The 27,500-nt window shown below is 43.6% G+C and overlaps 2 protein-coding genes across 3 annotated transcripts in view; one reads left to right on the forward strand and one right to left on the reverse strand.

Annotated features, from left to right (window-relative positions):
* LOC127629168 (homer protein homolog 1) overlaps positions 1–12,678 on the forward strand; it is a 14,766-nt gene extending 2,088 nt beyond the window's left edge. The window contains exons 2-10 of one of the 2 annotated variants that reach the window (XM_052106276.1): positions 3,469–3,651; positions 4,916–5,047; positions 5,150–5,242; positions 7,165–7,295; positions 7,493–7,652; positions 7,887–7,997; positions 8,074–8,154; positions 9,539–9,777; positions 12,335–12,678. In XM_052106276.1, coding sequence (XP_051962236.1) covers positions 4,946–5,047; positions 5,150–5,242; positions 7,165–7,295; positions 7,493–7,652; positions 7,887–7,997; positions 8,074–8,154; positions 9,539–9,733 — 873 coding nt within the window. In that variant the 5' untranslated portion in view covers positions 3,469–3,651; positions 4,916–4,945 and the 3' untranslated portion in view covers positions 9,734–9,777; positions 12,335–12,678. The remainder of the gene's footprint in view (positions 1–3,468; positions 3,652–4,915; positions 5,048–5,149; positions 5,243–7,164; positions 7,296–7,492; positions 7,653–7,886; positions 7,998–8,073; positions 8,155–9,538; positions 9,778–12,334) is intronic. The other variant, XM_052106275.1, reaches the window with a different exon arrangement.
* Positions 12,679–20,254: 7,576 nt separating this feature from the next.
* The window catches only part of jmy (junction mediating and regulatory protein, p53 cofactor), a 15,626-nt gene continuing 8,380 nt past the window's right edge, over positions 20,255–27,500 (reverse strand). The window contains exons 3-10 of the mRNA XM_052106261.1: positions 25,857–26,007; positions 25,578–25,747; positions 23,945–24,110; positions 23,677–23,864; positions 23,477–23,560; positions 23,303–23,389; positions 22,551–23,079; positions 20,255–22,421 (exon numbers count right to left, since the gene is read on the reverse strand). Coding sequence (XP_051962221.1) covers positions 22,114–22,421; positions 22,551–23,079; positions 23,303–23,389; positions 23,477–23,560; positions 23,677–23,864; positions 23,945–24,110; positions 25,578–25,747; positions 25,857–26,007 — 1,683 coding nt within the window. The 3' untranslated portion in view covers positions 20,255–22,113. The remainder of the gene's footprint in view (positions 22,422–22,550; positions 23,080–23,302; positions 23,390–23,476; positions 23,561–23,676; positions 23,865–23,944; positions 24,111–25,577; positions 25,748–25,856; positions 26,008–27,500) is intronic.

Consider the following 27,500-nt stretch of genomic DNA (forward strand, 5'->3'; position numbering starts at 1 on the left):
AGCGACCCCAGGTGGATCTGCACACCTCCTCCTGCTCTTTCTGGGGGTTTGGAAGGGACGTTAGTGAAGGAGGACTCCACATCTCGGACGATGGCTTAGGAATCTCCTACTGAGAAATGGAGAGGTCAACCAAGGTCTCTAAAAGGGGTGGCGATGAAAATGAACTCCAGCAGCCTCCAGCTCATGGTTCCCTCAGGCATCTAAGACCGGATGAGCTTATAAAGACCCGCGCTGAAGAGAGAGGAGTTCGCTCATGATGGAAATGTCGTGAGGCCGACCTCTGAACGGGAGCTTCCCTCAAAAACATTCCCATGCCCGCTGGGTCTAAATTGGATGGTTCGATTGGAGCCCCTTAGAGGACAGGGAGGGTATTCAATTTCTGAAGTTACCATTACCATGGTTTTACTACAGCAACCATATTTAAACTAGGGCTGGTAATTGCCACAGACCTCCCGATTCGATATAAAAACGATGTTTCCAAGCTGATTCAATATATATTGCGATTCTGTAAATATTGCGATTTGATGGATGGAAATGTCAGACTGGTTTGAACTGATAATGTCTACGGTAACTCAGATAACCGATCTGTACAATTGTGGCTATTCTGAGATGCGGGTTGGCGCCGTTTTGGCGGCACGAGGGGGACCTTCACACTTTGGGGGAGTCCTGATGCAGTTTAATTGTTCATGTGGTAAATGGCCTGAGGATAAAACTGTCCTTGTGCATGGATGTCCTGATGCTCAGTGTTCTGTAGTGCTGACCAGAGGGCAACAGTATAAAGAGGGAGTGGGCAGGGTGAGTGGGGTCCAGAGCGATTCTACCTGCACGTTTCTTCACTCTGGAGACATAGAGGTCTTGGAGGGTGGGCAGGGGGGCACCAATAATCCTCTCAGCAGCCCTGACTGTCCGTTGTAGTTTCCTTCTGTCTGATTTGGTGGCTGAACCAAATCAGTAGCTGTAGTTATAGATGTACACAGGACAGACTCTAGGACGGCCGAGTAGAACTGTGTCAGCAGCTCCTGTGGCAGGTTGAACTTCCTCAGGTGGTGAAGGTGTCAATGTGGGTCTCCCACTTCAGGTCCTGAGAGATGGTAGTGCCCAGGAACCTGAATGACTCCACTGCTGCCACAGTACTGTTCAGGATGTTGATGGGGGAGAGTGCAGGGAGAGTCCTCCTGAAGTCCATTATCTTCTCCACTGTTTTGAGCATGTTCAGCTCAAGGTTGTTGTGACCGAACCAGACAGCCACCTGATCAACCATCGTGGATGAGGCCAAAGACTGTGGTGTCGTCTGCAAACTTCAAGAGCTTGACAGTGGGGTCTTTTGCAGTGCAGTAATTCATGTACAGGGAGAAGAGCAGTGGCAAGAGAATGCATCCTTGAGGAGCACCAGTGCTGGTAGTGAGGATCCCTGATGTGAGTTTCCCCATTCTCGCTAGCTGCTGCTTATCTGTCAGAAAGCTGGTGATCAGACAGATTGGGGTGGGCATGGAGAGCTGGGTCAGTTTGGCTGAGAGAAGATCAGGAATGATGGTATTGAAGGCTGAACTGAAGTCCACAAATAGGATCCTCGCATAAGTCCCAGGTGTGTCAAGGTGTTGCAGGATATAATGCAGTCCCATGTTGACTGCATCATCCACAGACCTGTTTGCTCAGTAAGCAAACTGAAGGGGGTCTAGCAGGGGTCCAGTGATGTCCTTCAGGTAGACCACAGATGTGAGAGTGACAGGTCTGTTGTCATTAATTAATTGGGGCGGCTGTGGCTCAGATGGTAGAGTGGGTCAGCTACCAATTGCAGGGTTGATGGTTCGAATCCTGGCCCACAGGGCTCCACGTGCCGAAGTGTCCTTGGGCAAGACACTGAACCCTGAGTTGCTCCCAATGGCAGACTAGCACCTTACATGCAGCTCTGCTCTGGTGTGTGAATGTGAGTGTGGATGGGTGATTGGGACACAGTGTAAAGCGCTTTGGTAACCTCTAAGGTTAATAAAAAAACGCTATATAAGTGCAGACCATTTACCATTAAGTCCTGTGATTTTGGGTTTTTGAGGGACAGGAATGATGGTGGAGCATTTGAAGCAGTAGGGAAAGTCACACTGCTCCAGTGATCTATTGAAGATCTTTGTGAAGATGGGGGCTAGCTGGTCAGTGCAGACTTCCAGACAGGCAGGTGAAACACCATCTGGGCCTGAAACTTTCCTAGTCTTTTGTTTCCGGAAGACCCGGCACACATCCTCCTCACAGATCATAAATGCAGACTGAGTAGCAGGAGGGGGGAGGAGGGGGGTTGGACAATCTCACCCTTGGCCTGTGTGTGAGCGTGTGAGTGTTTGTGTGTGAGAGAGTGTGTGTGTGTGCGAGTGGGTGAGTGGGTGAGTGTGTGTGTGTGTGTGTGTGAGTGTGTGTGAGAGTGTGTGTGTGTGTGTGTCTGTGTGTGAGAGAGTGTATGTGAGTGAGTGTGTGTGCGTGTATTTATGTGAGTGTGTGTATGGGTGTGTCTGTGTGTCTGCATGTGTGTGTGTATGAGTGTGAGTTTGTGAGTATGAGTGTGAGTTTGTGAGAGTGTGTGTGAAGTCTCCACACACGCTACGTCTCCATGGTAACGCACTCAACAAGTCACGTGATAAGATGCGTGGAGGCAACTGAGAGTCGTCCTCCACCACCCAGATTGAGGCGAGTCACTACGCCGCCACGAGGATTTAGAGCGCATTGGGAATTGGGCGTTCCAGATTGGGGAGAAATGGGGAGAACCCCCCACCCTCTTGAACGCGTGCAGATCTGAACTATTAAACGACGGGTAAATCAGACAATGACATTCACCAGATGAACAGAATTATAGAAATTCCTCTTTCATATAATCTGTCTGGAGTTTGTGAAGAAGATCAGGATGGAGTTTTACTCAATGTGCTGTAATTAAGACTCATTTGAGGATGAATGAATGAGTGGTGTTAAATTACAGCCGCAGGTCTGTATTGAACACACTTGATTAACGCTGTGAGACTCCAGAGATCATCCGCCCAACTGCTTCATCATACAGCATTTCTAACTGATTAAACACACTTGTGTTTATTTCATACTTTCTCCCTAGTCAGAAGGAAACACACACACACACACACACATTCATGTGTTTGAAATGCAGTAATTGACGCTAAACAAACACAGATGTGACATGAGGAAGACTGATGAAAGGGTTAATGTGGAGGAACAGGGAAACGTGCTTTACATGACGGGTTTCCTAAAGATCACGCCTGATAAACGCGCTCATCTTATCTGCAGCGGAACGGATTAACTCTAGTCCTGGACTAAACGACATGATAATACTTCATAATCTGCGCTGGTGCAGGTCAAACTCAAATTACTGTCAGTTGTTCTTACTGGTGTTTGATCTCAGATGGCGTGACTATGTGAAGGATTGTGGGTAACAGGAGCTGTTGTGTTGGTCCTGATGCCCAATCTCTCTGAACTCAGTGTGTGTGTGTCTGGTGTTCCTCAAGAGAGCAGCCGATCTTCAGCACTCGAGCTCACGTCTTCCAGATCGACCCGAACACTAAGAAGAACTGGCTGCCCACCAGCAAACATGCGGTCACTGTGTCGTACTTCTACGACAGCACACGCAACGTCTACCGCATCATCAGCCTTGATGGGTCAAAGGTCAGAGCATGAACTGTGATGTCATTACAGCATCAAACTGCTGTCTCACACACACACACACACACACATAAACACACACACACACAGTTACTACACACACACACACTCACCACACACACAGTTACTACACACACACACAGTCACTACACACACACACACACACTCACTACACACTCACTACACACACACACATTACACACACACACACACACAGTCACTACACACACACACACACACCAAAACACACCAGTATGTTTACGCACAAACAGGTGAAATCATCAGTCATAGATGGTAGAAGTGTTTTAAAGTTGCTTATTCTGAGTACTTATCCTTTATAAAGTTCTTTACGCAACCAGTTTAAATAACATTTTTATTATTCTCTCAAACTCTAGACAAACACATCTCCTCACATGTGCACTAAAGGGGTTCAAATATGTGAAATATCACAGACAGACCGTCACTAACAACAGCCGCTGTCACACAAACAGACTTTTACAGACATTTACTGGATTTTTCAGGTTTAGGTTTAGGTTAATACTGGCAAATGTTGCTTTGGACATTTTCACACTGATGTATGTGTGGTACATTTACCAGTAAAGGCAACCCAGTAATTTCCCTGTAATTTCCCAGTAAAGGCAACCCATGAATGTTCCTGTAATTTACCAGCAAAGGCAACCCATTAATTGTCCTGTAATTTACCAGTAAATGCAACCCAGTAATTTTTCTGTAATTTACCAGTAAATGCAAACCATTAATTGTCCTGTAATTTACCAGTAAATGCAACCCAGTAATTTTTCTGTAATTTACCAGTAAATGCAAACCATTAATTGTCCTGTAATTTACCAGTAAATGCAACCCATTAATTGTCCTGTAATTTACCAGTAAATGGAACTCAGTAAATTTCCTGTAATTTACCAGTAAAGTGTGAACGGGGTTACTGATATTTAGCGGTTTATTTGTGCACAGTATTGAGTTATAACAGATGTTGTTTGTTCATGACACATAAACAAAATAAGAAGAAGTGTCACACATGATGTGTGTTATTGAATGAAGTTGTAATACGGTGCAGATCTTGAGCAGGTGCGACTGGATCTCCTGAAAGTCAAAGTACTTAAAGATAATGAAGCCTGTTCTTAGAACAGTTCAGATGTTTTCACCTCACATTCTTGTTATTGTGTTAAAGTATTTATACATCATATATTCATTAATAAATGCATCACAGTGTTCTCATCGTTGCTCTGTGTAAATGTGATGTTTCGTGCAGGCGATCATCAACAGCACCATCACTCCAAACATGAACTTCACCAAAACATCACACAAGTTCGGTCAGTGGGCGGACAGTCGCGCCAACACCGTCTACGGGCTCGGCTTCCCGTCTGAAGCTCATCTGAGTAAAGTGAGCGCTCGCTAATCACAAATTCATTTCCTGTTTGAGCCGTTTCATCGAGGTTATTAATCACATCTGTGTTTGTTTCTGTCTGTCCATTCTTTTGTGCAGTTCGCAGAAAAATTTTCAGAGTTTAAAGAAGCGGCGCGATTAGCAAAAGAGAAATCTCAGGAGAAGATGGAGTTAACCAGTTCACCATCACAGGTACGTCCCTAAACACCACCAACCTGCTCATGAAGTGCACACACATGTGTTCTTGGGTTTCTCTTACATCACATCGTCTCTCAAGTGCAAACCAGTCTCGTGTTTCCCGCGGTTTAAGGTAAGGAGGAACCAGCAGAACCCCGTCAACACCCATCAAACCCAACTGCGCCAGCTCTGACTGACACAAACTAATCCATCCGGGAGTATTCCCGCCATCATTCCCTTGAATCCCGAACATTTACTCTCATTTCCTCCTTCAATGTGTGAGAATCTGCTGCTCAATAACTGTGATTTACTTATTATATTATTTATAATTCCTCACGATTTCATTCAACAGACCCGGATCACCACAAAGGTAAGAGTGAACCACATGATCCTGAACTTTGACCCAAAACCTCCCCTGATATGTTCCCTAAATCTGAGCCGTGTTCATCAGATGAATGTCTGAAGCTCCCTCGCTCCAGCTCTGTCCATGTGTGTTCATCCAGCACAAGCGGCGAATTAAATAACGCTTCACAACACGAGTCACGATTCACCCCGTCACGAAGCAATTCAGCGTGGCCCTCACAAAAACCCAGAGTTCACTGCATATTCGCCACGGATCGTTTTCACGTGCAAATGAGCGTTGCGGCAAATTGTCCATTGTTGCCAAAGATTAGCCGGAGGTTCACCCTAACCCAGCCAGGTCTCCTTAGCAACCAAATTGGCCCGGTTGCTAGGGAGGGTAGAGTCACATAGGGTAACCAAATTGGCCCGGTTGCTAGGGAGGGTAGAGTCACATGGGGTAACCAAATTTGCTCGGTTGCTAGGGAGAGTAGAGTCACATGGGGTAACCAAATCGGGGCGGTTGCTAGGGAGGGTAGAGTCATATGGGGTAACCAAATTGGCCCGGTTGCTAGGGAGGGTAGAGTCACATGTGGTAACCAAATTGGCCCTGTTGCTAGGGAGGGTAGAGTCACATGTGGTAACCAAATTGTCCCGGTTGCTAGGGAGGGTAGAGTCACATGGGGTAACCAAATTGGGCCGGTTGCTAGGGAGGGTAGAGTCACATGGGGTAACCAAATTGGGCCGGTTGCTAGGGAGGGTAGAGTCACATGGGGTAACCAAATTGGACGGTTGCTAGGGAGGGTAGAGGCACATGGGGTAACCAAATTGGACGGTTGCTAGGGAGGGTAGAGGCACATGTGGTAACCAAATTGTCCCGGTTGCTAGGGAGGGTAGAGTCACATGGGGTAACCAAATTGGGACGGTTGCTAGGGAGAGTAGTGTCACATGTGGTAACCAAATTGTCCCGGTTGCTAGGGAGGGTAGAGTCACATGGGGTAACCAAATTGGGCCGGTTGCTAGGGAGGGTAGAGTCACATGGGGTAACCAAATTGGGCCGGTTGCTAGGGAGGGTAGAGTCACATGGGGTAACCAAATTGGGCCGGTTGCTAGGGAGGGTAAGGTCACATGGCGTAACTCCTTCGTGGTGGTGATTAGTGGTTCTCTCAATGGGGCGTGTGGTGAGTTGTGTGTGGATCGTGGAGAGTAGCATGAGTCTCCACATGCTGTGAGTCTCCGCGGTGTCATGCACAACGAGTCACGTGATCAGATGCGCGGATTGACAGTTTCAGAAGCGGAGGCGAGTAACCGAACCACCACGAGGACCTACTGAGTAGTGGGAATTGGGCATTCCAAATTGGGAGAAAATAAATAAATATAATAATCCGCTTCAAATGAGAACAAGCAAAATTATTGAAAGGTGAAAAAGTCCACGGACACATGTTTGTTTGCTGTTTCTGGTTTGTTTTTTGAATCTACATGGAACAACACTGTTGCAGCACTTGCACATAATGACTGTTTTCACAGAGGTTTCTGGAACACTTCTCCTCGTCTGCCATTGGTCGTGTGTCTGTTATTGTGTGTCTGTGATGTCACAGGAATCGGCGACGGACCTTCAGTCTCCAGTGACTCCTGAGAGCATCAACGGAACAGACGAGCGAGTGACGCCAGACGCCGCGTTTAACGCCGAGAGCCGCGCAGAGCCAAACGCTGTACCGTTCCCTCACAGGTGACACACCTGAGTTTTATTAGTGCGGTTCATGTAGCCAAACAAGTCCTCGTTCAGGTGCTGCTGTGATAAATGATCACACATTTACAGTTCATCAGTTCAGCATCACAGCCAAAAGATTCACTTGTTGATGTTTATTATTGTAGAGTCACATTAGATTGACTCGTGGTGACGTTTGCTTTGTTTTGTTCGTGCAGCTCGACGTCCATCACTAAACACTGGGAGGCGGAGCTCGCGACACTGAAGGGAAACAACGCCAAATTAACGGCAACGCTGCTCGAGTCCACCGCTAACGTCAAACAGTGGAAACAGCAGCTGGCGGCGTATCAGGAGGAGGCCGAGAGACTGCACAAACGGGTCAAAGATCAAACACAGCGCAAATAACTAACGTGGGAAAAATGAATTACTTTTGGACCCCACTGTACATAAAATGACACATTCATGCACACATTGTGAAGTAACTCATGTACTCGCTGATGCTAACCGTAAGAACAACAGAGGAATATCAGCAGCTGGTCTAGCGCTAGTTTAACATCGGACTGTTGGTCCGTGACTGTACGTGATGATCACATGACTCTGTGTGTTTGTCAGGTGACAGAGCTGGAGTGTATCAGTGGACAAACAACGGGCATCAAAACACAGAAAACTGAACTGAATCAGACCATTGAAGAGCTTGAAGCTGAACTCAAAGCCAAGGAGGAGGTCAGACTTGCACTATTAACAACCGTTGAACCGATTCATGCCTGAAACCGTTAATGAATGAATGTCATCCTCACAGGAACTGGAGAAGCTGAAAGAGGAAGTCGAAAACGCTGACCAGCTACAAACACAGAAAGATTCACTCACACAGAAGCTGCAGGTAAACACACCTGAAGACGAGTGATGCTGTTAAACAGTTACGTCATGATATTGTTGTTTTTGATGATATTCTATATATGTATATTACAGCTGTCGATTTAACACATTCATTCAAGAGTGATTAATTATGTAAAAAATAACAATTAAAAAGAATAATGTGATTAATCATGTCGCCGGACTGTATTATGGGATATTTCTTCCATCAGAGCAATTCAAGCTTGTAGTACCACCTGCTTTCTGCAGGGGGCAGTAAGTGAAACTCCAGCTTAACAGTGAACGAGCAGCTTATCCAGAGAACAAACATGGTGGCAAATCAGTGCCAGTAATCTGCACATTTTTGACGCTTGCAATTGGAGGTGTACCTGTGGATGTATTTTAAGACCTTTAAACTCAGTGTCTCTTTGATTGACATCATGGGAATATTAATAGTAATCAGAAGACCTCAGAAAACATTTGTGGACCTCCACAAGTCTGATTCATCCTTGGGAGCAATTTCCAAACTCCTGAAGGTGCCACGTTCATCTGTACAAACAATAGTACACAAGTATAAACACCATGTGACCACACAGTCATCACACCGCTCAGGAAGGAGACGCATTCTGTCTCCTAGAGATGAACGTAGTTTGTGTGAAAAGTGCAAATCAATCCCAGAACAACAGCAAAGGACCTTGTGAAGATGCTGGAGGAAACAGGTGGACGAGTATCTAGATCCACAGCAACACCAGTCCTATATGGACATCACCTGAAAGGCTCAGCAAGGAAGAAGCCGCTGCTCCAAAACCACCATAAAAAAGCCAGAATACAGTTTGCAAGTGCACATGGGGACAAAGATCTGACTTCTGGAGAAATGTCCTCTGGTCTGATGAAACACTATTGAACTGTTTGGCCATAATGACCATCGTTATGTTTGGAGGGAAAAGGGTGAAGAACAGCATCCCAACCGTGAAGCATGGGGGTGCAGCATCATGTTGTGGGGGTGCTGCAGGAGGGACGGGTGCACTTCACTAAATAGATGATGACATCATGAGGAAGGAACATTATGTGGATATACTGAAGCAACATCTCAAGACATCAGACAGGAAGTTAAAGCTCGTCACAAATGGGTCTCCAAATGGACAATGACCCCAAGCACACCTCCAAAGTTGTGACAAATGGCTTAAAGACAACAAAGTCAAGATATTGGAGTGAATCGTGATGTTTTCTACCATTAAATGTCAGGAATTGTTTTAATGTGTATGTAAACTTCTGATTTATTGAAGAAATAATTGAAACAGATTACACACATCAGCTTTATGAAACATCAAATCATTGTATATATTATAAATAATCAAGTTCTCATCTTTAACTGTTATTGGATTCCCTGTTTCTCCATACTGTCCCATCAGGAGACGGAGTTGCGGAATGCAGAGTTGGAGTCTCAGCTGTTGGATCTAGAACAGCGTTTGGAGAACAGTCAGTCGGAGGACGGAGCGTTCCGGAAGAGTCTGCGCTCGCTGCTGGAGCTGCTGGACGGAAAGATCTTTGAGCTGACAGAACTGCGCGACAGTCTCGCTAAACTCCTTGAGAGCGGCTGCAGTTAAAGACACAGCAGCGGCGGCAGCGCCCTCTAGAGGACAACACACGCGTACGACACACTTTCACTGCGACAGAACGCCATTTCATCATATTCCACACGCCGCTGTCAGATTTACACCTTTACGTGATTATTTTTATATGATTTTCAAAATAATTTTTTTTACCTTTTATACAATTATAAAAAGTATATATATGTTAAAAAAGTAATCCTTTTGTACCAGATACTTCGACTGTAACTACATGTTAATGGTGTGGCTCCTTTAAGACTTCAGCATCTCTGTGATGTCATCACAGGTGTGTCGAATGTTGTGGAGCAGTTCAGAATGATGCCGTGTGAGTGCTGGCAGGTTTAATGTTTGTCCGTGACCCTTTAGTCTCCATCGGTCACAATATCATTATAATAACGCTGGTTACAAGAGCGCTAATTCAAACCACTTTATAAAGAAGATAATAAACGGCACTAACAGTAGCAGCTGTTTACACGTGTTTATTGCAGCTTTAATAATCATATGTGACGATATCGGCATATAATACTTGTGCAGCGCTGAAGGATTGTGAAATCCTTTATTGATGCACTCTTTATGAAACTTAATGGCCAAATAAAAATCACATTAAAATCATTGTGATATTAGTGTGAACACACACACACACACACGTGCACATGATCATACACACACACACACGCACTCACACCTTCTCACGCACGCACACACACACACACACACACACACACACACACACATGCATGCAGGTGCATTTGCTTTGAAACGTGCCTTTAGTTCCCCTTCTGTCACTCACTCTGTTGTGTCGATGTAGTGACACTAGGGGTTGCTCGAGAGAAACACCTCATATCTTTGAGAAAAGGCCAATGAGAAATGCCGATTGGAATTTTAATGCCACATACCCCGGAGGTGCATGACGAGGTCATGGAAGGAACCTCTCACTGCCCGAACCTGATTCTTCAGCTCATGCACTCTCACTACCCTCGTCGGCGGAGTGGCCAAGAGTTATGCCGCGATACCCCAGGTGGATAAGGTGATCGTGGCACACCTGTGTCCGCTGAGTACCACCACCTGGCGGAGTCGCCCGGCACTCCCTTCCCAAGCCTGTAGGACTTCTTTGTCTCTGGCGACCAAAGCCTACAATGCTGCTGGTCAGGCTGCCTCAGCCCTGCATGCCATGGCCCTCTTACAGGTCCATCAGGCCAAGGGACTACAAGAGCTGCAGGAGGGTAGTTCTGATTCCGATGTGCTACACGACACGCCACGGTCTCCCTTCGGTAAACCCTCCTTCACAGGAGGAGAATCTTTTGTTCCCTTTTTCTTTTATGTTCGCCGCACCCCACATTGTCAAAAAAAGAGCAGTTTCCTCTCTCCTCGGATCACATCGCCGGTGCCTACAGTCGCAGTTACCTCGGCGCCTGCAGCCAGGGCCTCATGAACAGGGCTCTCCATCTTCATGTGCCCCGCTGCACCACATAAACCCTGACCCCGCCAGCCGGTGGTGACGAGTCTCGAGGACTACTGCCTTACGGCGGGTATGCAGAGCAAGGTAAGTGCTTTGAGGGCTCCCTCGGGTCGGAGCCTCGCTCCCTGACACGGCATTCCCTGCTCCCCTCCCTGCCATGAGGCACCACCCCCAGGTACGTCGGTTGTGATTCTTCCATTAGTGCCCTTGCCCGGAGTTTGGACACATTGCTATTGCTTTCCAACCCGTCACGCAGGTTGGCCAGAATCACCTGACTCGTCTACGCGATTCAATTCACCAGGTGACCGCCCTGGTTCCACGGTGTTCACTTCACGTCAGTGAAGGGTGAGAATGCCGCCGTCCTACATGCGGAAGGGCGTGATAGAGCCTGTCCCTCCAGCCGAGGTGAGGCAAGGGTTTACAGCTCCTGTGACGCATCTTCCACGGCACAGTCTCCCTTCGGTAAACCCGCGTCTCACTTGGGCCCTCTCTGCTCCGGTCGCTGTGTTTGTAGAGCTCCTCCTCTTTGAAGGGCAGGACCTACCGCAGCGCTCCTATGTGCGGTCCTGAGCCCATGTGATGTATTTTCCATATGTTTACCCCCCCCCTTCGGGGCAGGGTGTGGTCTCTGCGTTTTAGGAGCATTAAAAGGCCCCAGACAAATCTAATACTCTGTGGAGAGAAAACTTTAGAGAGAAAGGGCAGCGGCTGGCGCTGGCGTAACCTCCGTTCCCTGATGGAGGGAACAAGATGTTTTGTCCCTCTAACCACAGGCTGTACTACCCGCTGAAATGTCCGGGACCTTGTCTCGGCTCCTCAGCACAAAATCTGAATGAACTCCAGCTCCCTTTTATACCCGTATGTCCGGGGAGTGGCATGCAAATTCCAGTCACCATTTCTCAAAGATCTGAGGTGTTTTGGGGCTCTCAAGAGCGACCCCTAGTGTCACTACATCGACACAACGTCTCGTTCCATCCATCAGGGAACGGAGGTTATGACAGTAACCGAGAATGGTTTCTCAATGGTGCATTTATATTGACCTCTTTTGTTTTTACATCTTGTTTGCGATTCATGATGGAAAGACTGATGCACTTGTCAGCACGTGTGACGATGAACTCTTGCTGTGTTTTCTTCACTAGGTTTCTAACAGTCACATTAAAGATGAATCAGCGGTGTTCTTAAAACTGGAATCACGAAATAAAGGGATGGAAGGATGATTGACAGCTCATATCTGGCACCGACAGACGTGAAACTGCTGCATCGGTCAACAAATGTGTTTTCAAGAGGAACTTTATTACGTCAGCTAGAAAACAATCCTGCAACTCTTCCACACTGAACTTCCACGACCTGAGCAATACAAACCAAACACAAGAACAGCTATTCACTATCAGGTATTTTACTATATCACTCTTTTCTGAAAGAGAAAACACTCACACACACACACACACACACACACACACACACACACACACAAGCACGCACTCACACGCACACACACACTCTCACACACACACACACACACACACACACACACACATACACACACTCACACACACACACACTCTCACAAACACACACACACACACACTCTCTCACAAACACACACACACACACACACCTCACAAACACACACACACACTCTCACACAAGCACACACACACATACACACACATACACACACATCACATACACACACACACATATACACACTCACACACAAGCACACACTCACACATATACACACATACAAATAAACACTCACACACACACACACAAGCACACACATTCACACACGCACACTCACATACACACACTCACATACACTCACACACATTCTGGTGTGTGTGTATAAAGGTCTTTTGTTTCTAAAGTATTTTTGTATTGTTATGATCGATGACACACTTGTGTGAGACTGATGTTCTGTAAGTGTTCTGCTTCACACTGAATGATTTTAGTTTATTAACTAAAGAAATACAGATATTAATCACAGCGGCGGCATCATTGCGCAATCATTTCAACTTCAATCATGTTTGTTTTATTTGAATAATGTTGTTATTTTTAATGTGGGGAAAACAGCAATATTTATGGAACAATTGATCAATTTAAAAGGGAAACATCAGGTGATTTATCAGGTGATTTATCAGATGTGATGTTCAGATGAAGCTCACGACTGATCCGGTGTCATGACGATTCATGTATAACTGAAGATTATTTAGTGATCAAACGTCTTTATTACAATGTGAAACAGTTCAGAGCTGAAATGATACAGAAGAATAATGAAATATATTGATTATAACACAATTATAATTCTGAGTTTATAGTGTATTTCATCCAACTTTCATTAAGAACATTCTGGAATAATTGAGATATTTGTGATAAAGCTTATTCGATGTAATTACAGCAGAACAAATCGCTTTGGAAAAAAGTAAGAATACACTCAAATATTTGTCATTTTAACGCTAAAAGACTGTAAAAATGCTACAGATAAAAAAAAACCTGTTAATGAATTAATGAAGATTTACTGTCAAATATACAGTAAATATTTTTTATATATTTTAAAAGACAATACAGTAGATTTTACAATATAATGTTGTAAAAATGACAATTTTTTATATCTAAAAAGATTTTCCTGTATAACGTGCATTATATTTCACAAGAGCGTACATGTACTTTTACAGTAAATTATTGTTAAAATTACGGTAAACACAATAACCGGGTGTTCCCAGAATTCCCTGCGTGACCCATTATATTTAATGGGAATAGTTCTGTTTGTAATATCAGTTATGTACATTGGGCTGTTCGGTGTTATATTTCATTTTAACTGTATTATTTTAATTTCACATGTTCCCCTGATGGTGTTTATTGATCATGATGTCATCATGTGCTCTTCTGTAATTACTACAGTGATTAATAATACAGATTTTAATATCAAGGGTTTGTTTACAGTGTGGTCATGTTTACATTTTTATATAATTATTCTGGCACAGCTGCTTTTTTTTGTAAGGATTTTTTTACAGTGTATATTATAAATGTATTAATATTACAGTAACTGATGTTATCCGAGCGGACTATATCAAACTAGATATTATCTCTAATATCTAATATGCAGATTACCCCATCAGCACACGAAATAAATAAATCCTGAGTGCACCTTTAAAACTCAGCCTGACTGGATAAACGCACAAGGAGTAATCTACCCCGGCCTACGGGAGAACATATTTTACTTGTGAATATTTAAAGAAAGATCAGGGGCTAACACCCCCCCAAGCCTCCCGCTTGCAACGCCCCTGTTCAGGCTCTTTTCTGTCACGATTCATTTACTTTCAATTTCATGTCATGTTTTAACACGTATTCTTGACAAGTTCACATTTAAAAATAAAACAGAATTGCACGTAACAATTAAGTGTTTGTATCGTGAGTGTGATTGTGTCAAAGCATTTACAGTCACTCGCATGTAGTAAAACACATTTTAGAAATATTTTTTTATATTTTGCTCGTAGTAAACACAATATGTCATGTTATATAATTGGCATAAGAGACAAAACGCTGAATTTGACCAGATTATTTAGCAGAAACGGGCCACTTCTATTAAAATGGGAGAAATTTGAAGCGCTCGAGGAGCTCTGAGCGACCAACGGTCAACGGGTTTTGAAAGAAAGTCCCGCCTTACAGTTAAAAGAGCCAATCACCTTTTAGATACAGACATCACCTGTCAATCAACTCGAGAACACGCATGCGCATTAGCCGGGAACATTCGCGATTTAGCGTAATCTGAGGTAAAGCACTATTTATGATTCCAGTATTGTCAGATTTTATTACTGATTTGAAATATGTTCTTTAATCGTAATCTCAACCGTTGTAGATACGAGCTACCCGGTCATGACTGGAAATAACCTCCCGAAGATGACGACTTTGATTTGACTTACCTGATGTTACTGATCGGTTTGTGTCACATGGGTTGTGGACAGCGAGTGACCGTTCATACAAAAAAGTTACTCAGAGGTCCTTAAAGGACAAAAATGTCCATGTCAAGACATTTCCATAATATTATATATTAATATTATTTTCCACTTTCACTAACTTTTTAACCAACATCAGTCCTGATCAGAACTACCAAATATTCTTTTAAGGATTTTAACCCTTTAAATTTCAGTTTGTTTACATAATAGTGTTGTGATTCACACACACACACACACACACACACCTCAGTACACGTATACAAAACACTCTGACATCCATACCATCACACACACACACACACTTTTATCTGCAGGTCTCTATAATACAGTAAACAGTGAATAGGGGAAAAGCTTGTATTTGCTCCACAGGATAAACATGAGAAAAATGGCACCATCTGGTGGAAAACATTACAAATGTAATTTTTGTCAGGGCTCCAGAATGAACACATAATATCATATAATTCATGATTTTACGCTTTAATGTAACTGGGATCAAATATTGCAGTTTCAATGGAGACATTTTTGTCCTGAAGGTCTCGAGTGTGACTATTTCCTGTACACAGTGTGTTATAGATGTGTTATAGGAACTGAGGTTGAAATATCAAAAATCCCCACAAAAATGCAAACCTTTGGCTTAATGTACGGCGTTGGCATTAACACGACAAAATGATAAAAAAAAAAAAAGAAAGACAAAAATGACCTGAAAGTCGCACAAGTGTTAAATATAAAATAAAAGATGTTTTCTGTAATGTCCATATCACGTTTGACATATTATGCAAAGTTTTGCATGTATAATCAAATGAATTAATTGGTCACATGAATAACTTGAACAAATGAACTTAAATGCGTCAAGTCACGTTACAAAAAGAATGTGAGCATTTCAAAATGAAACATGACCAAAGGCAGGGAAAACATTTACACCTGTAGTATCTCAAATGAATATGTAAGTGTCACCTGTGTGCATGATGCATCGATCAAGACACGCCCACTAAAGCTTTAATCCTTCGCGGCTCTACCATACGAGTGAGCGTAACTGTCAACTAGCGTGTTACGACAGTGAGTCACCGTTTGCGGATACCATAAATGAATGGGGAAAGCCGTAAAGTGACACCTACCTGTTGCAAAACTGTCCGTGACTTCTCTTATAAAACAGCAATTTTATCGTAGTAAATTCCACACCTAGTTAATTATAAAAGGATTGTTTAGTGTAAAACTTATTGAAGATAAGCGGAAAGGCACATTGAGACATCTCCTTCATAGAGATCCAGTCAAAAAATAAAACTGCTTCTGATCTCCTTTTTCTTGCTAGCATTGTAGCGTCTTTAAGTAGAAGGGCTCTGCTTCTCCCGCCTTGATATACTGTTACCATGACGACATGGATCCGCTTACCTCCTTCCTTATATATACGTCATTCCATAGAAACACACACGTAGATACGTCATTTCATTTAACATATACGTAGATACGTCATTCCGTAGAAACACACACATAGATACGTCATTCCATAGAAACATACACGTAGATACGTCATTCCGTAGAAACACGCACGTAGATACGTCATTCTGTAGAAACACACACGTAGATACGTCATTCCGTAGAAACACACACGTAGATACGTCATTTCATTTAACATATACGTAGATACGTCATTCCGTAGAAACACACACGTAGATACGTCATTCCGTAGAAACACACACGTAGATACGTCATTCGTAGAAACACACGCGTGATATCGTCATTTCATTTAACATATACGTAGATACGTCATTCCGTAGAAAAACACACGTAGATACGTCATTTCATTTAACATATACGTAGATACGTCATTCCGTAGAAACACACACGTAGATACGTCATTTCTTTAACATATACGTAGATACGTCATTCCGTAGAACCACACACGTAGATACGTCATTCCGTAGAAACACACACGTAGATACGTCATTCCGTAGAAACACACACGTAGATACGTCATTTCATTTAACATACGTAGATACGTCATTCCGTAGAAACACACACGTAGATACGTCATTCCGTAGAAACACACACGTAGATACGTCATTTCATTTAACATATACGTAGATACGTCATTCTGTAGAAACACCCACGTAGATACGTCATTCCGTAGAAACACACACGTAGATACGTCATTTCATTTAACATATACGTAGATACGTCATTCCGTAGAAACACACACGTAGATATGTCATTCCGTAGAAGCACACACGTAGATACGTCATTCCGTAGAAACACACACGTAGATACGTCATTCCGTAGAAACACACACGTAGATACGTCATTCCGTAGAAACACACACGTAGATACGTCATTTCGTTTAACATATACGTAGATACGTCATTCCGTAGAAACACACACGTAGATACGTCATTTCGTTTAACATATACGTGAATCGTCATTCCGTATAAACGCACACGTAGATACGTCATTCCGTATAAGCGCATACGTAGATACGTCATTCGTACAAACGCACGTAGATAAGTCATTTCGTTTAACATATACGTAGATATGTCATTCCGTAGAAACACACACGTAGATACGTCATTCCGTAGAAACACACACGTAGATACGTCATTTCATTTAACATATACGTAGATACGTCATTCCGTAGAAACACACACGTAGATATGTCATTCCGTAGAAGCACACACGTAGATACGTCATTCCGTAGAAACACACACGTAGATACGTCATTCCGTAGAAGCACACACGTAGATACGTCATTCCGTAGAAACACACACGTAGATACGTCATTTCGTTTAACATATACGTAGATACGTCATTCCGTAGAAACACACACGTAGATATGTCATTCCGTAGAAACACACACGTAGATACGTCATTTCGTTTAACATATACGTAGATACGTCATTCCGTACAAACGCACACGTAGATACGTCATTCCGTAGAAACGCACACGTAGATACGTCATTCCGTAGAAACACACACGTAGATACGTCATTCCGTAGAAACGCACACGTGATACGTCATTCGTAAAGCGCTGCGTAGATACGTCATTCGTAGAAACGCACACGTGAATACGTCATTCGTAGAAACACACGCGTAGATATGTCATTCGTAGAAACACACACGTGATACGTCATTTCGTTTAACATATACGTAGATACGTCATTCCATAGAAACACACACGTAGATATGTCATTCCGTAGAAACACACACGTAGATATGTCATTCCGTAGAAACACACACGTAGATACGTCATTTCATTTAACATATACGTGAGATCGTCATTCGCATAAACGCTACGTAGATACGTCATTCGCATAAACGCTACGTAGATACGTCATTCGCATAAACGCATACGTAGATAAGTCATTTCGTTTAACATATACGTAGATATGTCATTCGTAGAAACACACGCGTAGATACGTCATTTCATTTAACATATACGTAGATACGTCATTCGCATAAACGCTACGTGAATACGTCATTCGCATAAACGCTACGTAGATACGTCATTCGTACAAGCGCATACGTGAATACGTCATTCGCATAAACGCACACGTAGATAAGTCATTTCGTTTAACATATACGTAGATATGTCATTCCGTAGAAACACACACGTAGATACGTCATTCCGTAGAAACACACACGTAGATACGTCATTTCATTTAACATACACGTAGATACGTCATTCCGTAGAAACACACACGTAGATACGTCATTTCGTTTAACATATACGTAGATACGTCATTCCGTACAAACGCACACGTAGATACGTCATTCCGTACAAACACACACGTAGATACGTCATTCCGTACAAACGCACACGTAGATAAGTCATTTCGTTTAACATATACGTAGATATGTCATTCCGTAGAAACACACACGTAGATACGTCATTCCGTAGAAACACACACGTAGATACGTCATTTCATTTAACATATACGTAGATACGTCATTCCGTAGAAACCCATACGGCGCCATTTTGTTGTCCGTTATGCATAACGTGGCGGCTCATTTTAGCTTATTGTGGCCTATTCGGCGGTAGACCGACCGGCACACTTGGTTCTCCCGATGGCCAGTCCGCCCCTGACCAGCCCCAAAGTGCGTCGACACACCGGGAAAATGCCCGATATGCCAGATTACCAGTCCAGCCCTGATTGACAGATATGGTCTGTAACAGTTTGGAGTCTTTTCCAAATACAAAACCTGTGCTAACTAAAAACAATTTGGCAAAAAGATCTCAGGGAGCGACGTCTGTGGAGAGCGAGGCCAGTAGAGGAAGAACGGTAAGGATTGACACCTGTGGGAAATTATCTCTAACAGCGGTTCTGTGTTCCAGTGAGAGAGCGATAAGGGGGCGGTCCAGACCGCCGGAGGAGAGACGCACAAAGCGGTGTGTGACTAATTGCTGAAAAACTGTGTTAAACTGAAAAGTGTGTCAAATAAAAGACTTACGTTGGACATTTACCCGGCACTTGCTTCCTCCTCAAGACGAAATCTAGAGATCTGTCACAGTGGTGCTGAAAATTGGGAATTTGGAGGAAGATACACCGTCATGGATTCTTCGCCACTGGCCGAACTGTTCAAGACCCTCGCCGGCATCCGCCAAACACAACATCAGGCTCTGCTCGACCTGCGCGTGGAACAGGAGCAGCTCCTCCGGGTATTCCTTCGGGTGCTCCTCCGGGTGCTCCTCCGGGCTCAAGCGGAGGACTGGCAGGTGCTATGGATCTTGGTACGCCAGGAGGGGTCTGCAGCTGTAACCCCAGACGCACCCATGACAGTGCCGAGATGGGACCTCAGGATGACCCGGAGACTTTTATCAAGCTCTTCACGTGAACGGCCGAAGCTTGGAAGTGACCGAGCGCCCAGCGGACGATCCGCCTACTGCCGCTGTTGTCCGGAGAAGCCCAACAACTTACTGCGGCCAACCTGCTGGTGCACGAGGACTTGATCCAATCCAATATTTGGTGATAATGTAGCATAACAAGACATTTAGAAGACATTTTTAATAGGCCAGTCATTTTTGACCAGGAACATCAAATTTGGTAAAAAAAAATTAAATAAAACTCAAAATCTGCCAAATAAAAGGACAGACAAGAATCATAATAAAGAAAGGGAATTTATTTTTATATTTTATTTACGCAAGGAGAAAATTCAAATTAAAAATAAGTACAATGGCTGGAAAAGTAAAAGCAAAAAAGTCATTTTACATTTGTATGATATTGCTTTACATTTTTAAATATTTATTTTAAGTCAATAAATACATGTCCTTTAGCAAACATGCAGATGGATTTGCTGTTTTTTTTATATAATAAACAGGAAAAATATGAGTTTTCCAATATAATAATAATATTGCACTTGTTGGGTCACACATTGGCATCTTTAACGGAGGAGTTTAGTAGAGCAGAATAATTAAGAACTGTTGTGTTTCAATGCAGCTGGAAACTCATTAAATCTGATTGAAATAAGAATGCATAGAACAAATCATGATTAAAAGACAAAATATCAAAGGCTAAATACAGTACACATGATGAACAGGTTTCCTTCAGCTGATCTGAGATCAGATTGATCAGTGTTGAGGGTGCACCGACACCAGACAGCACATGCGGTGTGTAATCACGGTCACGCTACACGTATGTGTTCAGTTTTTAGAGTCGCATCACTGTGGCCTGTGCAGAAAGGCACGTGAGTGACAGACACACCGACCAATCAGCTCGCAGAAGATCTTCCAGCTGTTTCTGTGCTGTTTGAGCTGATGTACACACGCGCGCGCACACACGCGCACTCACGCGCACACTCACGTGTCCACTGGAAGAAAATACACAACCTTTAAAAAACACTCAAATTAAATCACAAATAACGTGAATTCAAATCAAACAAACAATAAACAGATAAAACTAGAGACTCTTGAAATCAATGTTTGTAGTAAAACACGGTTTTATGGTGACACGCGTGTTACTGAACACTGAACTGTCGTGAGACTCTCGTGAACACACCAGCAGCTCATATTTCACCCCAAATCAAAAAACAAATAAAGTTTATTTTGCGCATGAAAAGAAATATCCAATATATTAAACCAAACCGCGTGATCCCGCTCGAATGTCACACACACGAGAAACTGCAACGATTGATTTAAATCCACATTAATGGATGACAGAATAACCGTCATGATGGTGAAAGTAAATCAAGAGAATTTGAGGGAAATGAACAGTAAAAATCTGAAGTATGACCATGACGTGTTCACCAGTCTTACAGCCGAGTGCCACAGACTGATTATTGATTATTAACCAGCTTTTACTAAAACTAATCTCTCGACTAATTAAAAAAACAAACTATTTTGCCATCACATATAAAAGACACGAACAGAAGAAACAAATAAATGGAATTCATGAGCAATAACTGGAATAACACACTCGACCGATTGAGAGAGGAATGCTTGTTCCTTTAAGAGAGACAGAGCCGGAGAGAGAGAGAGAGACAGACACAGAGAGAGAGAGAGAGAGACAGACAGACCCAGAGAGTGAGAGAGAGACAGACAGACAGAGAGAGCCGGAGAGAGAGAGAGACAGATAGAGCTGAGAGAGAGAGAGAGACAGACATAGAGAGAGAGAGAGAGAGAGAGAGAGAGACAGACAGACCCAGAGAGAGAGAGAGAGAGACACAGACAGACAGAGAGAGCCGGAGAGAGAGACAGACAGACCCAGAGAGAGAGAGAGAGATAGAGCCGGAGAGAGAGAGAGAGACAGACACAGAGAGAGAGAGAGAGAGAGAGAGAGAGACAGGTGAAAGTGTAATCTGTTGTGTACTAGTTCAGCTGTCAGTATTGTGTTGGATGTTTTGTGGGATAAACACACACACGCACACACACACATTCTCTGATGTTCTGATCTTCATATTGACAGATCATGTTTGTCACAGAACACACACTGTTGAGTTTGACTGGACCAGTGTGTGTGTGTGTCAGCAGCGGTTCAGCTCTCCCAGTCTGTGCAGGGCAGCGTCTCGTCCTCCGAGTCTGATTCGGGCGAAGCCTCTTTAATGCGTCTCAGTGCCTCGTGGATGCTGCGTGTCAGCGGGTCGGTGGAATCGTGCATCATCCCCTTCACGCCGCGCTCCTGTCGCCGCACTTCACGCAGCTTCACGCCCTTCCTGATCTGAGCCAGAATATTATTCCCGTCGTCCTCGTCCGGATCGGGAGCCAGCACGCGCAGCTCGGCCTTCCGCAGGTGGAAACTGCCGCGCTTCAGACTGGCTAAAACCTCATCCATCGGCGAGCTCGCTGAGGAGAGAACGCAACGTTACGGACACATGACATATACCGTCATTGAGAGTATAATACAGATGCAGCTGCACTGAATATTCCTGTCACTGTAAACACGAGTTGTGTTGGTGTTGTGTATCGCGTCACCTCTCCTCCATTGGTTGGACTCCAGTGATGAGGTCTTCCTCAGCTTCTTCCTGGCATTCACCAGCTGACTGCTGTCAAAGAACCGGGCGGAGAACGGGGCGAGCGGACTCTCAGCTGTGGGCTGCTGCTGGGGACTGCTTGACTGGCACTGCCCATCTGCGGGCATCTCCTCAAGAGAGGGAGGGGGTGGAGGAGGAGGTGGAGGAGGAGGAAGGGAGATGGGCGAAGTGGAGGAGTCCAGCAGCAGGAGCTCTCGGGCAGGAGGAAGTGATGCGTGCGCGGCGTCCCGAGGGGTGACCTCGCCGACGACCGTGCCCATTGTGGTCAGAGACATGAAACTGTCGGGTCTGCACAGCTCCGGGACTCCTGCGGAATGTTCTAGAGGCGCTGGTGCATCTTCCGTCTGCACGCTAGTGGCCTGCGTCTGCGGCGGCTCCAGTCTCGCGGTGGTTTGGGTCAGACCGGTTTTCTTTCTGGAGTACGCCAATCGCAGACGTGTGGATTTCAGAGTCACCTGACCTGGGTAACACTGTGTGACGAGCAAAGATGATGTTTAGCACTAAAACTTTCTCAAATGAGCACAAACACAAAACTGAAATGTATATGTTACTAGAAGTCTGATTGGATAAGGAAGTGTGATACAATCGATTATACAATGTAGCATTCATTGACAGGTCAACATTTCTGAGGTAATCAACAGGATATGGCAGCGATCACCGTCTTGAGCCTATATGGATAGAGGAACGTCTGACCTGCTTGAAGCTGCGCAGTCGATCTAGAGTTCTCTGTCTCTCCTGACTGAATCGAGAGATGCGCTGCTCTTCCTCCTCCTCTTCCTCCTGTCAACACACATCATGAGTGGTCAGTATATGTTCGGAGATGTTTCACCATATCATGAGGCAGGTGTATGTCCTGAACTCTCTCACCTGCAGCAGAGCCTGCTGGGAAACACAGCCTGTGCTGCTCTGCCGCTGCTGTATATTCTGTGTGTGATTAATGATGCAGATTTCCTGACAATACAACAACAGATCACACATCAGACTGGTCAGTGGCAAATCACCTTTTGGTTTGTTTACAAAAACAATCCAAACCCCAAAGGGATTGCCTTCTCCTGATTGGCTGTTACCTTCTTGTTTTTGAGGTAGGCTTTCTTGGCGGTGATGCGGCCTCTCCTGGCCTCCAGTTGGCGAGTCTTCTGCTGTAACTTGGTGACATCATCTCTAGACGAGGTCAAAGGGGTTGGCGAGTCGTCGGTGGCCTTCATGGCGTCGGGGCTCTCATACGTGTCGTAGTACACCACCTCCTCCTGTCTCTCTGAAACACACACACAGGTATGAAGGGCTGCAGGGGTGAACGGGACGCAGTGCTGCTGATGCACGAGGAATGGCGCTCACCGCTCATCTGTCTGCGCAGACTCTGCAGCTGTGCAGTCAACAGCAGCTCTTCATACTTCAGGATCTCAAACTGGATCTCATAGAGCTGCAGCTGAAGCTCGTAGTACAGCGCCTCCAACTGGTCCAATTGCACCATTGCGTCCTCTCCACCCTGCAGACCCTGCATCTGACATGCAAACCAACACGTTAAGCTCTTCATGATGACCAGACAGCTGAAGCGTCAACAGATATCAGTGTCTGCTAAACATGACCGTAAACAAGCGTTTCTGACAACTGACGAGTAGCTCACTCATCAAATTCATTTGAATTGCAGAGTCATTATGCTTTTATTTTTTAAATAAAAGCATAATGATATATCGGCCTTAATGTATCGGCCAAAATGTCCTTATCTAGTAGAGATGCACCGATATATCGGCCTTAATGTATCGGCCAAAATGTCCTTATCTAGTAGAGATGCACCGATATATCGGCCTTAATGTTTCGGCCAAAATGTCCTTATCTAGTAGAGATGCACCGATATATCGGCCTTAATGTTTCGACCAAAATGTCCTTATCTAGTAGAGATGCACCGATATATCGGCCTTAATGTTTCAGCCAAAATGTCCTTATCTAGTAGCGATGCACCGATATATCGGCCTTAATGTTTCGGCCAAAATGTCCTTATCTAGTGGAGATGCACCGATATATCGGCCTTAATGTATCGGCCAAAATGTCCTTATCTAGTGGAGATGCACCGATATATCGGCCTTAATGTTTCGGCCAAAATGCCCTTATCTAGTAGAGATGCACCGATATATCGGCCTTAATGGTATCGGCCAAAACGTCCTTATCCAGTAGAGATGCACCGATATATCGGCCTTAATGGTATCGGCCAAAACGTCCTTATCCAGTAGAGATGCACCGATATATCGGCCTTAACGGTATCGGCCAAAACGTCCTTATCCAGTAGAGATGCACCGATATATCGGCCTTAACGGTATCGGCCAAAACGTCCTTATCCAGTAGAGATGCACCGATATATCGGCCTTAACGGTATCGGCCAAAACGTCCTTATTTAGTAGAGATACACCGATATATCGGCTAATACCGATAAGGCCGATATATCGCTGCATCTCAACTTGTATAACAGTGTTCGATTAACAGAAGTGTTAACTGTCAGGATATGATTGCATTATGTTTTGTGATGCACCGAAATGAAAATGTCTGAAAACCGAAAATGACTTTTTATATATATATATATATATATATATATATATAAAATTGCATTAATATTATACTTTTTAATACATTTAATGAATCTGAATTGAAAAACTACCAACCAATAAAATTATTACACTTTTATTGAAAGTAACACACCAAAATTGGACAGAAACTATATTAAAACAATATTAAATATATTATTCTTTATTCAGTTCTTTAAAAATCATATTTAACAGATTTTCTTTTTACCAATTATCCAAATAATGTAACATTCTAGAAAACGTACTAGCAACAAAATTAGCATGAGTCAGATGCTCTGAATAATGTGATATCGGCACATTTGTCCAGCTAGCATTATATGATGAGAACATTAACAGTTTTAATGAACTATTGATAATGAAACACACATTTATATACAGTATGTGTGCGTTACCTCCTCTCGGAGTCCATGCTTCCTCTGTTCCAAACAGATCTCTTTGGCACGCATTAGCTGTAGTGTTTCCTTGGAAACGGCGTACTGTAGTTTCTCCATGCGCTCCACTGCAGCGCCCCACGCAGCTTTCCCAAACTTCCTCTGGTCAGCCCGCATGCGCTCGTGCATCACTGGAGGAGACACACGGATGAGGGATTTAGATTAGTTCAGTTGCACACCTTCACATTGTCATGGGGCAGATGCATTTATTAGGAAGGGGTGTACTGACAGCTGTCTCACCCTTCTGTGCTCGTGCCGTGGTCTCGAAGTATTTCACCGTCAGATCCTGAATGGACAGCACAGCCGTATGAGCCTTCCTCTGCCAATCATCATCCTCCCGGCGCAGAGACTCCACCCGCCGCGGACCCAAGCGCTCCGTCTCCAGAGAGATCTGTGACATCACAACACACCTGATGACATCACCATTCTACCCATCCTTCTGGATTATTCCAGCAGATATTGATTTCTGAACAAAAATGTTCATTTGACTCAAACACACACATATAGAGTAAATCCAGAGAAACTGATGATTTTACAGTCGTCTCTTCATGATTTCAGAGTAATTAATAGATGATATTCACCTTCTAATGTTTTGCTAACTTCTATTAGCATGTTCTTGTCAGTGTGCTAAAGATACAGCGATTTAAACATCTGAGAAAATACGCTTATCTCATATAGCGATTGATTATACAGACCTACAATCAAACACGTGATAATTTGCACACGCCAGCTGGTCAACACTGATGTCTGATCACATGTGCTCGTCTTCTAACGACATGTGCTCGTTCCAGTCAGGAACACGGAGAGATGCTGCCTGAGGTTTTACGGTGTATAAAGGATTATTTAGGGAGTGAATGTTTCAGTGCACTCAACGATTTTACGATTGAACAGCCCTTGACTTCTGAACTAGAGAGCTGATCGAGACCCCGTGACACACACGAGTTTAATGACAACAGGAAGTGTGTTTTGGTGCACATGTCTTATTCATGCATGACATCTGATATACTGCAGCTCTGTGAACACATGACACTTGATTCACTCATTCATTAACCTCAGCACCCCTATTTTTGAGAATTTTCTGAAAATGACATACCCAAATACAAATGTCTGTAGCTCCTAAACCATATGGGCCACATTCATAACTCTGATATTTTTTTAAACTAAACACTTGAAACTTTGTTACCCAAGAGTCATATTAATTCAAAAGTAGCATAGGAACAGAGTAAAACAAGGTCAAATTTACATGAAAGTGACTCACGATTTCTATGAATGAACTTCATTTAGGGAAAAATGTATCAGACTTTTATGTTAAAGGCCTGAAAACACCATAAAGATAAAACTGAATGTCTGACCATGTTCTGATTCAAATTTGAAGATGATACTCCCAAAAATGTAGTTTCTGTAAGCTTTTATTCAGGGAAAGTCTAAGCGTCCTTTCCAAAAGGCCAGTTGGAGACTCCAAATGGACATCTGGTAACCAAATGACATAAGGAGTAAACACTACATACTACATACATGTATATCAATTCAGAACTGTTCTGCTCATCAAACCACACAAGAAAAAATGATTTCAGTACAACATTTTAACAAAATACTCTTTATTTTGAACAATTCTGATAGCAAAAACAGTGAAACAAAAAAACCTCACTTCATGTATGCATTTCAAAAGTGATCGTTTTACAACTAATTAATAAATTATATAAAAAGAAAACAACATTTGTAATTGCAACAGTGTTTTTTACTCAAATAAATTACAATAAACTGATAATTATAATAAATATCCAATTACTAAAAAAAAAAGCAATTACAGTATTTACAGTATTTATGTTGATCCAAGGCAGTCACTAACAAGGTTTGTTACCAACTGGAAACCAAAGCCACTGA

The sequence above is a fragment of the Xyrauchen texanus genome, chromosome 35, assembly GCF_025860055.1.
Source record: "Xyrauchen texanus isolate HMW12.3.18 chromosome 35, RBS_HiC_50CHRs, whole genome shotgun sequence".
Taxonomy (NCBI): Eukaryota; Metazoa; Chordata; class Actinopteri; order Cypriniformes; family Catostomidae; genus Xyrauchen; species Xyrauchen texanus.